Source organism: Oculina patagonica, chromosome 14, assembly GCF_052425735.1.
Source record: "Oculina patagonica isolate OP01 chromosome 14, crgOcupat, whole genome shotgun sequence".
NCBI lineage: Eukaryota > Metazoa > Cnidaria > Anthozoa > Scleractinia > Oculinidae > Oculina > Oculina patagonica.
The window spans coordinates 4,670,957-4,685,566 of NC_135771.1; the positions used below are offsets into that span (position 1 = coordinate 4,670,957).

General features: G+C 39.4%; 2 protein-coding genes across 2 annotated transcripts in view; both read right to left on the reverse strand.

Annotated features, from left to right (window-relative positions):
• The window catches only part of LOC144638385 (uncharacterized), a 177,126-nt gene extending 172,713 nt beyond the window's left edge, over positions 1 to 4,413 (reverse strand). The window contains 5 exon segments of the mRNA XM_078497600.1: positions 276 to 598; positions 1,963 to 2,104; positions 2,960 to 3,264; positions 3,670 to 3,811; positions 4,358 to 4,413. Coding sequence (XP_078353726.1) covers positions 276 to 598; positions 1,963 to 2,104; positions 2,960 to 3,264; positions 3,670 to 3,811; positions 4,358 to 4,405 — 960 coding nt within the window. The 5' untranslated portion in view covers positions 4,406 to 4,413.
• Positions 4,414 to 4,428: 15 nt separating this feature from the next.
• Positions 4,429 to 12,475, reverse strand: LOC144638931 (uncharacterized). The gene is made up of 8 exons (XM_078498212.1): positions 12,375 to 12,475; positions 9,013 to 9,032; positions 7,928 to 8,284; positions 6,915 to 7,061; positions 5,945 to 6,267; positions 5,336 to 5,477; positions 4,622 to 4,662; positions 4,429 to 4,470 (listed from the first exon to the last, which is right to left on the reverse strand). Exons 1-8 carry the CDS (start codon positions 12,416 to 12,418, stop codon positions 4,429 to 4,431), a joined length of 1,116 nt encoding a protein of 371 aa, XP_078354338.1. The 5' UTR covers positions 12,419 to 12,475.
• Positions 12,476 to 14,610: the final 2,135 nt, after the last annotated feature.

The window sequence follows — 14,610 nt, forward strand, 5'->3', positions numbered from 1 at the left end:
CGTCTTCACCCGTCAACAGAACAGCGACTACTCAAGTCTTACACTCCAAAACAAATTCGAAAGACTGTTTCCGACGAAGAATACATTTCAAACAGCTGAAGTAATCCCTGAGGGGTACTGGATGCAACCAATCAGAGAGCCCCACACATTACACGTGAGCAAAAATGTCACGTGAATATGGCTCTCTGATTAGTTACTGCCCCATATTGCTACTAGTAAATGGGAAGTTGAACTCAAAACGCTAAAACACTTTTTGAACAGTATTGAGAAATTACCCTTGTTCGACGTCCTTCTCTATACGGAGCAAACCGTCTTCCCCTTCGGCTGTAAGTGACTACGTAAGACTTCACATATTGGTTCGCGTCATAGCGTCCCTGTGTAGCCACACCTTTAACGGTAGCAACTTTCTCTAAGTCGACCTGAATCCATTGTCGAGTGTTTCTTATTCGTGCTATCCAGCCGCCGCGTACGGAACCATAGTTTCGTGCCTGTAGTCGAGCATTGTACGGGCCGTAATACCTGTTGTACATGGACGAAGCACGGAGACGGGATTTGGTGACACGCCCATCTTGCATTCCGAGTGGCATGATGCAGCGGTCTTCAAAAAGAGAGAAGAAACGATATGAGGGGATTAATTATGAATGAATGAATGAATGAATGAATGAATGAATGAATGAATGAATGAATGAATGAATGAATGAATGAATGAATGAATGAATGAATGAATGAATGAATGAATGAATGAGATAGGTGCTTATATAGCGCATTTACAAAGCTCAATGCGCTTCACAGTTAGAATTTTTATTGGATGAGACGGACATCAGCATATAATAAGCAATAGCCTTCGTAGCTGGAGGGATTTGCGACCGCATGCGAGTGCTTTGTTTATGGCGAACGGCAGAGAGAAGGAACTGCGGAGCCGCGAGGGAATTGGAAGTGAATTTCACTCGCGACTGAGCCGCTTACGCACGCAGGCTTCGCTCGCGATCTTTCTAGCGCCGCACTAATCCCGCGAGCTACGCAGGCTAAAGCGACTAGGAGTATTTCCACTCCCCCCTGGATGGGATGCTAGTCCATCGCAAGGTTACCCTTAACATTTAATTTCCCCGTACCCATTTATACACCTGGGCGGAGGGAGGCACTGTGAGTGTAAAGTGTCTTGTCCAAGAACACAACACTGTGTCCCATTCTAGGGCTCGAGTCCGGACCGCTGGATCCGGAGTCCAGCACGCTAACCAAGTCTCCCATTCTGAGAAGGCTCGGTCAGCTTAAATTCAATGTGCAACTATAAAGGAATGCTAAACAAATAGATTATTAAGAAATTGTTGTCGTGGGTTTCAGCGCTGAGCACATTACCGTTACACTTGACGTTTTTGATTGACTTTTTTACTGCTGTTTGACAACTTTTTGTTGGCTTCTGTTTCAAATGGCCAATCAAAATACAAGAAATAAGGGAGGCGGAGCTGACAGTTGACAGACAGTGAAAATAGAACGTGACAGCTCCGCCTCACACAGTCCTTGCATTTAAATTGCTCAGTAAGAGCGGTTTTTTGAATGTTGAAAGTTGCATTTGCTTTGGTTTTGCATTACGTCGCTCGGTGATTTGTTAAAAAAAAACTCGCGCCACTTTCTCGACCAATTAGAAGTAAAACCAAAGCCAATCGTTACCCGCTCACACACCTTTTCTCGCGCTTAAAAAACTCCACATGCATTTGCTTCGAGTTTTGATTGGTTAACTGGATTGTCTATGTCATTTTAAATTAGCAAGAGTGATTTAATTTGGCTTTGGTCTTACGACACTCCATCAAAAAACGCTCTAAACAAAAGCCTTCAGAATGTTTCTGGTTTCACACTTTTTCAGTACTTTTAAAAAGACCATCAAAAGAATACCAGCTGACGGAAACTTCACAGCAATCCTAAAAGCACAATTTTCTAAAGTTTTCAAAACCATATAGTGCTTACCTGCATGGCATCCATAAAACTCAACTCTCATACAAATATGACTGCGCCAACCACGTGGTCGAATTTTGATAAATCGCGCCAAGATTGATGGGTTTATCGGCTGTGTAACCACTGAATCTTTATCACGGTTTCCTGTGAAGTACTGCATCAAGAACGAAATTAACAAATAAGTGAGTTATACACTATCTAATATACAGCAGTAATAGGGAATTTAGTTTGGTGACTTACGGACTTCTACCCCAGGCGTTTTGCTCGACGGAGCATGGAACGAGTTGTTGTGCGCACGCCCCATTTCTTGCGGTTAACTCTGCTACGGTAAGTAAAAAGGTCCGTTTATACGAAGCGTTCACCACGGCTCATTTTTCTCCTCTTTAAATGTCAATTTTCCTCCTTAGATGTCAATATTCTCTTTAGATGTTCATTTGCCATAAATTAAATAAATATAGTTTAGTATTCTATACCATTTTTTAAGCTCGTGAGTTCATTTTGATAAGGAGAAACCACCTTTTTAAATTTTGCTGATCGTTTGACTTGGGAGACATCATATATATGTCTTAAATGGTCCATGAGACAAATCATCTCTTGATCTCCTTGGGAACGGACCATTATTTTCTTGGAGGGGTGGGGATGAAAAATTTTCCTCTGCAAACTTTTTTTTAGTTTATGCACCTCTGCAAACATTTTTTTCGAAATTCTTACTATTTTTTGTTATGCAATCGTGTTTGCAAACAATTTATTTTGTCTTTCCAGGCCCTGCAAACAATTTTTTTCAATATTTTTCACCCCCCCCCCCCCCCCTCCAAAAAAAATAATGGTCCGTCCCTTATTTTGATGTATACAGTACAGTCATGATCAAACCTCAGCTACATGATGTCCAGCCTACGCGTCAAAATTATTCAAAGAAGTTGGTGCGAAACTTAAAAAGTTCAGGTAGAACTTAACTTATTTTTTTTCCACTCGAGAAAGCGAAACCAGGTTTGATGCGGCAGCTTCTCACCTTATCATTATTCTTGTATCTGTATATAGCCCAGTGAACATTGTCTTGACTTGAATACAACAAAAATCTCGTGACCCATTGATGCGCATTAGACCTCCCCTGTAAGGCGATTCCTGTCACTTTGGTCGGGCGAAAGAAATCGAACTTGAGCCACTGATTGTGGTTGTTGTGGCGTGCGCACCAGGCCTGTGCGTGGTGCAGTCTCGCGCGCCAAGTGTAAAGGCCTGGCCACTGAGAGGAGGCGGTAATTTGTTTATTCTTTATCCGGCGATTTTGAAGGCCAAGAGCACCATTGCAGAGACCGGCTGCGAAGAGGATTAATCATCCAGTAATCAGTAGCTATAGTACCCGGGAAGTACTCTCGAAAAATGTTGGTGAGCGCCGTATGGCAAACTTCTTGAAACCCGTACCCTACTTGAGGCAAAAATATGTGATATCCCCTACTCTATTTAAGACCCAACCAAAAATTTGATACCTAGTTCCAGACCTAACCACAATTTTCAAGAAATGGATAGAAATAAAGAAAGGAATCGTTTCAAGCCGTATAAAAACAATTCCAATTTCGGACCAAAAGGCATAAAACGTTTCAGCTACGAAACGATTGTGACGCTTAAGCTATGATCAGCCATTTTTTTTTGTTTTATCAGAGGGTGCGTTTTATTTTGGCTATTTTATTATTCCTTAATTGGATAAAAGCATTACAATTGTACCTGTTGGGCATCCATAGATTTCAACTCTCATTGAAATCCAGCTGTACCACGAGCGAGGATAGAAACGAATGTGATTCGCTATGAATGGTTTGTTGATGCGATGAAATACGATTCCAAATCGATTCATGTTTCCTCTGAACACCTAAAAATGAACAAATAAAATTCCAGACCGAATTGTCATTGCACACAATGTAAAGAACATGCTTGGCTCTTTGAAGTTAACGCAAGTCGTTGAAAATGAAGTGTTCATTTTTAAAACCAGTTTTTACGATGCACCATTAAGCTTCTCACTTAATAATCGAGTCAAACTTTCAGTGATCTTAAAAATCGTGATAATAAGAACAAATTACGCTGAAAAAAACTAAAAGAGAAGAAAGGCAACGTTAAGATAGCCGGCGTAACAGGCTCCTGTGTAGTTTTGGGGAATTTGAAAAGCGCGAGATTGCAAGACGGCAACGCGATTTTTCGCTCGCGTGGCCGTCTCGCGTCTTTTGCATTTCCCACAGTGCGCGCCCAAAAAAAACAAAGGCATTGGTCGTTCCTTGCTTTACGTCACCGGTGAGTTTCACGGGTTCTTACACAAGCGAAGAGCCTGGATCACAAACGTCAAGTCTTTGTTAACGGTGCAAAGATCTACAACCGCAGCTAGCGAAACACATTTTAAGTATGCAAAAAATATCTTCATTACCATCGTTCCTCGTCCCTCGTTATAAGGATAAAACCTCATGCCGTCCATGCTGCGACTGATCGTGTACGCCTTTACCCACTGATTTGCATCTTGTCGTCCTTGCGTGGCGATACCTTTAACAGTTGAACTTCCTCCAAAAGACACCTGAAGCCACTGGCCGTGCCTGCGGTAGCGCGCGCTCCATGACCAGCGGTGATTCAATCGGCCGTGCCAGGGAGCCAGATAATGATTGTAGTAAGTTGAGGCTGAGAAGGAACCTGGGACCAAACGGCCGTCTTCGGCACCAAGAGGCATGGTACATCGGTCTATAGAGCAGAAGTGATTTTTCTTTACTTTTTATTAATCACATACATTACTACTATGGTTTGTATACTACTAACAGTTTTTAGTTATACATTGCAGTGCGCTACGTTCATCGGCAGAAATCTTAAAAACAACAAGTTAACTAGGAAGGATTTCCCTTACTTTTATTTCAGAGCAAAGCCTCATTCACACTTACTCAACTTATAATCAATCAAAAATATTTGTAGCGCCCGATCGGTCTAAAAACGTCATGTTACAAAGCAAAAACAGGGAGATATCCGAAAAAAATCAGTTCCTTAATGCCTAGTAAAATTTGCATATAAAGTTCACACGTTTAGTTTTCGCCCTAGACAAATTTAAAAATGGAATCTCAAAACTAAATGTATGTTTTGAAGATACTATCAAGTTATTCCAACAGCGGGATTTCTTAGGCGTTTGACAGCTTGGCCGAGATCCACGAAATAGACAGGCTTGTATGGAAATATTTTACTGATTTCGCACGGGATAAAAATTACTTTCTCATTTATGGAAACTTTCAAGACCTTCGGTTTCAAACTCGATCGAAATATATACTCTCATATCTGATTCCCATACATGTCTTTTAATGTCAGTTTTGAGAATTTAGTGATTCATCAACACAGTGTTTCCTAGTTAATGATTGTAAGAACACCTTACCGACGAAGCATCCGTAGAATTCTGCTCTCATGGAGATATGTCTGTACCAGCCCCAAGGTATAATCCTGATGTAGCGTGCTCTGATTGGTGTGCTGAGTGCGTTGGTCACCACAGTGTTCCTATCTTTGTTACCTCGGAAGTACTAAGGTTAACAAAGAAAACAATATCACAAACTACGTTGTGTACGGTAGTCATAGTTGTATCATAGCGGCATTCACTACAGAAAACAGGTACACACCAGTGTACATGTGGCTATTGCTGTTATACTTGAAAAAGTGTAACAGGGGTGTTAATTTGTAATACCAGTGCAGATTACGTTTTTCTTTCCAGAGGTGCATCCAAAGCGAGTCCAAAACACTTTATGACTTTTAATGGTCGCAGGATTTATTCCAAAGATCATCTAAAGACTGTAAAAGCTTCAGAAGCCTACCTAAGATTACCTAAGAAATGTTGTTGACAGAATTCGGCACTCTCTCTTGCTACAGGGAGCTGGTAGGAGTAGACACTCTGGTAATATATAGTTGGATCATTCAAGGTGGATATCCCAGCATTAACCTAAAAGACAACTGTCTCTATATATTTTGAGGAATTATATATGATTCTCCATACCTTTATTCCGTCTCTCAGCTTGTAGAGAACCCATGTCAGCGCGTCTTGACTGTAAGCAAGTCGGTACTGCGTCACCCACTGATTGGCATTCTGTCTGCCTTGCGTGGCGACGTTTGTAATCTTGGTTGGTCTTCGAAAGTCAACTTGGAACCACTGAAGGCGATTGTTGTGACGTGAGCTCCATGCTCCTTGGAACCTTCCACGGGCAGTCCAATGCAGACGTCCAAGATGGGGACCGTGATTTGCGTCCCAGCTGGAAGAGGCCGAGATGGCGTAGTTCTTGATCCGGCGATTTTGCATACCAAGAGGGTGTTTACAAGGCTCTTAAGGAAGAGGCGAGATAACAATGTTTGTTAGGATCTACTGGCTATTTGAACTTGAACTTTGAACCTGAACTTGAACTTTATCGAAGTTTGTTTTTTTTTCATAAATGGTAACAAAATTGCTTGCCCCCGCTACTAGTAAAACTATATCGAGGCCAGGGCAAGGATTAAAATAAAAACAAAGTTTACACACTACAATACAGAAACTAAGAAAAGAGCTACTGATCAATGTGCTCTTGGTTTAGCTTTTTCGTTTGCTTCGTAATGCCACTGTCTCTTACGAACAATTTACAACGGTTTAAAACACTGCATCTAGCCCTATAAACAATATTGGTAGTACTTTTAATGGAGAATGAAAACAAAGGTTGCACTCTTCAAATGAGTCCCAATACATGCGCCCCCTCCTGATTACAAGAGGTCCAGTGCAGAGACAGCGCCTTAGATTTTTTGTTTGAGCTTTTTTGCAATTTTCCATAGTTTTTGAGGACTTTTCTAATTCTTGTCTGGCCTATCTTGAACACTGTATTGTTATTTTAAGGCGCTTGCCTGCTAAGAATAATAGCAAAATGTCTACCTTTTATATAGTTTTATAATAACGTGCAAACCATAAACAAAATTTGCCGTATCCAGTCAACTAAAAGACTTACTTTCGCAACGGATATTTCCTCTCAGGTCATCAAAGTTGATATGTCCCCATCCACCCGTGCCATAATCCACAACTCGTACAAAACCTGTCCTGCCAATATAGGCACGAACGTTCCATCTCTGGCGTCTCATGGATTCATGGCAACGTCCTGTCGCCGAAAAAAGGAAATGCATTGTTTAAATCACCGAAATCAACTTTATTTTAAGAAAGACGACTTAGAATCATCCCACTATGAGCAAAATCGTGGCGCTTAAATGCCAGATTGAATTGGAATCGAGAAATATTGGTTTTTGCAAAGGTACGCACGCATCAGTAATGCGAATTATTACATCCGATTTTTGAGCTCTGTGCCTGAATTTGCTAGGCAGTGAATACAGTCTCCTCTCTTTTGTATCCGGGTGCTTAAAGTGGCCGAGAGCGATGAGAGGTGTTTGTTGTACTCGCAGGCTTTGCATTCACAGGGTCTCCACTACACCACAGCACTCCCATCAGGGAGCCTAACACAGCTTATATGTTGGGCCTCATGTTTATGTTAGAGAGGTCCGTTTCAGTTGGGCCTTGCGGATTGTCGATAGGAAGGCGATAAACGTGATAAATTTTAAGTCCTGACCAAACGCGTCAATTGCGTCTAGTTGCGTCTCCGTTTGGCCAGGACTTGTGTTGACTTGTTTGCGCTTAATTCAACGCAATTTCTTCACTGTTTAGCCACCAATCGCAAGTCAATGCATTTTTTGCAGTTTACTTCAAATACTGAATTGCACCTCGTAGCTTTTTAAATGACTTTTTGCAAACTTGCGTTCACTGGCGACTAAACTTGCGTGTCAGTTTGGCCAGCCAACGCAATTCTGTACGCAAGTTCAACTTGCGACTTGCGTTTCCGTTTGAACAGTGCTTAAGAGAATATATTTTGGCACTGCAACCATGTGTTGTTGCATTTTTTGCTTCTTACTGGATGTCTCATAATTGATCTGTAGCAGTAGCGAAGTGAGAAAAGTTTACGATAGTATAATATACCTTTGGAACGAAGCACGACTCCTCGGCCATCGATGACAAGCTCTACACGACTGTAGTGGATGTTACATCCTCCACCAATCAGGAAGTTGATATAATTCCCTACGATTCGGAACCGCATAGAAGATAGCGTTCCGGTAGGGCGATCTCCCTGTATAGCCCCGGCACGGCTCCGTGGATTTGGGCGCTTTTCAAATGTGCCAATCCACCATTTCCCCTGCTGCTTAGCGGGCTGGCGTTTTCGACGAGCCGTGGGGTTGTCACCGTATGTTGGTTGATAGTTGAAAGCCGTGCCTGACTTCGTCCATCCGTAAAGATTTCCTCGTTCGAAATCGAAGTTTACACATCCGGGTGGCGAACCTGGTGATAAAAGAAAATTATCAACTCTCCTTTTCGTTAGTCTAGACTTACTCCATTTCGAGTGTCTATAAATCAGACTAAATGCGCAAAAGATAAAGCCTGGTTCTCATATGATCGCCCCGATCATTTCTATCGCATCAATCGTTTGCAAATACTGAGACGATTGTAGGCGATCGAAGCGATTGGAAGCGATCAGGGGTTCTCATATGATCGTCCAGATCGCCTTTTTATGAGCGAAGTCCTACGAAAAACAATCACACAATGGCAGCCTTCAATGAAATAGCAAAACTCGTGGCCTCCTATCTTCTCAGTTATTGCAGTTCTACGGCAAAGAAGGGAGAGAGAGAAGCTAGAAGGATAGAACACGGGCGATCCAAGCGATCGTGATCGCCCCAAACGCGGCAGACGGTAGCGGTCGTCTGTGTATTGTTCTCATATAATCGCCCCGATCGCAAGAAAACTTTTTGAAGTGACTAAGCGATAGAAACGATTGGGACGATTATATGAGAACCAGGCTTAAAAAGGCACGATCGCGATGCACATGTCTGCAAGCGAAACGACCAGTAGTTCGTTCGAAATCAAATCTCTTTACTCATTCCTATAGACTTGCTTCACGTTGATCGTCTGTAAATCAGGCTGAGGGTGGGCGCGATTTGCACGTGAACAATTTTCAGATCCCAGATGTCAAGAAAAAAAATAACGTCTAAATTACAATTATGGATACTTACTCTCTGCTGCATTCCAATACCTAACACGAAAAAAAGAGAGAAAAGACAGTAATTAAGCCACTTTAAATATTTATAGCAATCTGTGATAATTAACTGATCAAGATAAACGGACTTTGAAAATTAATGCTGTCAACGAAAGTTGTGAACAATGGAAACCCAACGAAAGGTACTAAAATTGCAGCCAGGATTCATGATATTAGAAATTTGTACAAAAGTTTTGACGCTGGCTTCTAAAAACGTAAAAAAAAAGGTTTCGTAAAAATGCTAGAAGACGTACTTTCGGTGCTAATTCGAAGATCGCGCAGCACGTACTTTGAAAACATTAAGATCATTGACAGAGAACGAAATTATCAAAAACGACTGTTCTTGGAAGCATGGTAATCCCAAAGAGACCCCAGCTCAGGGAATGACCACGTAAACATTCCGGACATCTACACCTCCCTTCGTTAATTTGCTGACTTTTAGCACGCTGGCATATCTACATAATTTGAGACCTTTATACTCACTGTTACGCTTTCTCATTCCACCAAACCGATGAAGAGCTTAGCTTTTAGGTCGAAACGTCTTCTAGTATTTTTACGAAACGTTGTTTTTACGTTTTTAAAAGCCAATGGAAACCCTATTTTCGGCACACATAGTGATTCGATGCGCATGAGCATGTAGCCACAAAAAAGTGAAGATTAGAGTTGTCATTTTGGGCTTCATTGTGGGCATTTCAACTCAAAACAACTTTTATGCATGTAAATAATACGACACAAACAAAACAACTTTTATGCATTTCAATAATACGACACCTAAACACCTTTCTAATGTGTGTTAATAAGACAGTTAGTGATTTATCAATAGAAAAAGATGTTGTTTATATGTGTACACAGAAACCACACAGTGAAAAGTTCGAAGAATGAAAGTCAGAACTTAGATGAAACATTAGTTACATATAAGAATAATACAACCGAGAATCAACGACGATCAGAGCAAACGAGAAAGAAATAATTCCAAAATAACTGGGAAAAATAACTACGCGTAAAAACATGAAATAACTACGCACGAGTAAGAAATAACTCCAGAAACAAATACAGCTAACGATTAAGTTATATAAAGTAACCAAGAAATATTAAATAAAACATTTTGGTAATAAAAAAGATAGGATTTATGTTATCTCCGCTAAGGTCGTTAGTAAAACGTTTTTCCAAGTTCACAAGAACGGTTTCCCATATGTTAATGAAAGAATTCTTTCGGGATAAATTCTGAACTGCTTATAAGTGGGTAAAAATTGTTTTTGAAAATGCAAAAATTAAAAATAAAAGGTAGATGAACGGCGAAATATTGGAAAATTTACGTGACACTTCACACATTGTTCCTGTCTTTACAAAATTTTCATGTATAGTATATATAGGCCCCGTCCACACTGACCTGGGTAAATTTGAAAACGGAGAAATTTTAAAACGCCGCGTAAAATGTTTTCCGTCCACATTAACCCGGGTAAATTTGAAAACGATACGTTTCTTTGGTGAGCGTTTTTGAAAAGCTCCGTTTTCGGTGACCGAAACCGCCGGTTCAGTGTGGACGGTTGGGAAAAAAAATGAGTTTTCAAATTTACCCGGGTCAGTGTGGACGGGGCCATAGTGAAGAAATAATAGTTTTCTTAGATGTTTCTAATAGAAGCAATTTCAATTAAAGAAAGACAGTGTAATCAATGATTTCATTCACGTTCATCACAATGATCAATGATTTGATTTGTATTTTAATACAAGTGTTTAAAATAACTTGTATCTCGCATCCTAGCTATGTGTATGCTGATAATATTGGTGTAAAATAAAGTTTATGTATATATGTGGAATATTGACAGGTACTAGAATCGAAGAGTGGATAAACAATTTTTATATTTTTTAGAAGCGAGAACGACAAATATAAATATATAATATAACTATATGCAAGGCAGAGGAACAAAGGAACATTATAATCAACAGGTATTACATGCAAACCACGTGCTGAAAAATCAACCTGCAAGTGTCGCTAAAATAATCATTCTAAAAAACCTTCTGTGCGTTTACTTATAATTACTTAACTTCAAGTTACTTCAAGTTGTGTAAAACGAGTCGGAAAAAAGATATGCGAATGAACAACCCGTTTGTACAAAGAATTGTTAAATGAGTTCAGTTTTGTAGAAGTCGCTGGTACTTTCACTTTAAAGCCTGGTTTCTCCTCCTTCATAACATAAATATTTTTGCCACGCATCCAATGGCTATGATAGAAATTTTAAGGTACAAGGAAGTTCACTTGAACGAAGTTATAAACATGGAAAGATGCGGCATTCTATTGTCAAATCAAACATACTTATACCCGATAATCGGTTAGAAAAAACTATGTTTTAAGTTTGGAATAACTTTGTTTCAGCTAAAACCCTTATTGAACTCTAAGCCAGAAAAAAATTCCCTTTACTCAAAGTTTTATTTTATTTATAAACAAACCTTAAAGATAAACATTGAAATTTACCAAAAGATAACGTGACAATTTTCTTACATTATATCGTTGTCTTACACCTCGTTGAAAATTAAAAAGAACTTCATAATATGTTAAGGTGTCGATTTTAAACAGGCGTTCTTTTGAACACGTACACATTTTTTTAAGATTACAAGAAAAAGAACACATTAAGCACCGATGGGGGGTCCGGTAAAAATTCTTTTCTCCAAAGCCAGCGAGGATCACGGAAGTAATAAATATGTTTTAACATTGATACACATAACTATAAACCAAGCTTAGCAGAGATATCAATTCCTATTAAAATTCTCTTTATATATTATCTTCAAACATAATTTTAAAGGTAACAATTTTCAGAACTTTACGATTGACAAAAACTAGGCCATCGACTTAATCAATCAATCATTTAAACATCTTTCTCGCCTAGCTCGTTGATATGTTAAATCAAATGTGTTAAAAATATCCCCCACAAGAAATCGGCGTTTTCGTAAATGTAGATGTTTTTGGTAGATGTGCAAATGCACAATTACAATTGGAGTCAAAGAAATATAACGGTTTCGTTATATTTCTATTTCAAACCACAAGTGTATATGTAGTGTTTATAAAAGACAATTGTGAAAACCTCAACTACAATGAAAACGATGAATAAAAATTTTCTTCCCTTCAGATATTCAATAAGTCAGTCAAATTATCTATTTTAGTCTAGCAGCGACCGATGTTTTAAGTCTCAAAATAATTCTATAATTTCCATTCAACAGAATCCCACATTGTGAAGCAACATGACTAAATATAGCACTATCAGAGTGTTGTTACCGATAAATATCGCACTTGTGAACTGATATAGACTGATAAACGAGTAAATAAGTGATTTATATACTTACAGTATAAACAGCAGAACGCTTGAAAGCAGTCCATTTAAAAGCATTCTCAACAGAAGACGGTAAAAACCGTCTCTTGTCGTTGCTTTTTAAGGCTAGGTCGCGCCGACAAAGCCTATTGAGAAATTTTCAAACCCGGCTAAACTTAGCTTGTTCAAGTTTAAATTATTGATCTCTTTGATTTTAAAAACAATCAAGAAAAGAGCTCTCGGATTTGTTGGCACTTTTAAACAAGTTTGGTATCGCAACAAGAGCTAATTGTTCTAGCAGTTTTTAAAACAAACAACACAGATAGATATTAACTCTCGTATTTATTTAGTCGATCTTAATTCGACTCAATTAATCGGTCTGCTTTCTTCTTTCTTTTTCTAGTTATATTATAACTGATGACATGGTCGAGTTAAGGTTACGTTGAACAAAGTACACATGCCAGAAACCATAAGCTTTAAATGCTCTTCATAATCAATCAGTTACAACATTACAAAAGAGCAAGCAGGTAAAACAAACAAAAAAGAATCGAACGAATTTGTTTTTTTTTTCTTGCATATAGCTGGTGATGTGGAAGCCGAGAGCCGAGAGCCGAGAGAAGCCCTTGTACCGAGCCTACACAAGTTGCAAGAGTTTTGATTTCCACTTCTTTAGTTTTATAGAATTTTAAATGTTTCGCAGCACTTCCGGCCAGCAGGAATCCATATTTATTAAACATTTAACATAAAAATCCTGTAGGTTTCTCGAAAACTGTCCGATTACAAAGTATAGTGCAAAGTAAAAGAAACGGGAGCAAGAACAAAGGGAGGGTTATTTATCGGATCAATTTTTTTTTCTAGGAAACCCCTCACCCTCCCCCCCCCAATATATATTTTTTTTTTTTTTTTTTTTTTTTTATTATTTTTTTTTTGGGGGGGGGGGGGGAGGGTTAAAAAAAAATTTATCTTTCGTTCGTTTGCGCAAACTGCCTCTGAGAGTTTTCCGTATCAGAGCTAAGAATTGGGAAATATTTACATTTTTTGTTACTGCGGATTATTTGTCGAACAGTTTTTTCAAAGGAACATCTTCGCCCAAAATCCATTACGCGCCTTTTTATAGATACAGCTTAAGTGACATGCGCACAAATTTCACGACATTGGACCTTTTTTTGCTCGTTCTGTTGTGGTTCTTACGTACGTGCCATCGAAACAGTGCTAAACGCATCCCCTTTAAGGGACATGGTCAGCGTCTACCGCGCGACCTGACTAGTCACGGAAAAAGACCACTGTGGACTTTCACCCCAGAAATCGCTTCATCTTCCAGTGTTCACTAAATGGGGAAAGAAGAAGAAAAAACGCGAGGAGGGGGTTCTCTCGTGTTGATTCGGGTAAGGTGGACTTTTCAAAACGTGAACGCTGACCATGTTCCTTTAAATACCTCCGAGAGACAAAACGGCAACGTTTTTTATTCATTTATTTGTTACGTATGAGAAAATAAAGTTTGAGACGAATAACTAAAAAAGGACTTTAAAATTTAGGCTAAATAACAAAGCCTAACTGTTATTTAGAAGTTTGTAAATATACTTTAGGTAAATATCTCAACAGTTCTGGACCTCTGAGAGCTCAAGATGTTCATTCCTTCCTTTATGTATTAACAATCGATAGACTATACCTCCGTAGCCAATCAGAATGCGAGTTTGCCAATAGTCAGCCACTGTGCAGTGTTTCATATAAATAATATTAATAAATAAATACATGTATGTGGCTGCACCAGCTCAACTCAACGAGAAGCAGTACAGGCGCCACTGAAACAGAGGAAACAAATTTTTTTAACTAACAAGGTAAAATCCCCTGGGGAGGGACCAGGCTACATGCGTGGTCGAGGATTTGAACCGGGACAACCGAGAAACAAATCCAGCTAGTGGCAAGGGCAGGTCTGAACCGGGGACCTCCGATTACAACACCAGCGCCCTTAACCACTCGGCCACGCTTGCCTCATTACTGAACAATTTCGAAGATCGAAATAGTTAACGTGTTACTGAAACGAGCCAGTAAATACTTAATTATCCAACAGTACTCAGTAGTAGGCAAAACTGAAAAGCGCAAGAAATGAGTACAGATATCACACGGTATTTGTAATCTAAGAGACCGGTTAAACTTAATCGTTCTGTTCGCGTGAGAACGACAAACACACTTCAAATTTGCGATTTTGGGAAAGAAAAACATCAGATTAGACATTTTGGTGTGTAGCATAGCTGTACATTTTTTAATCA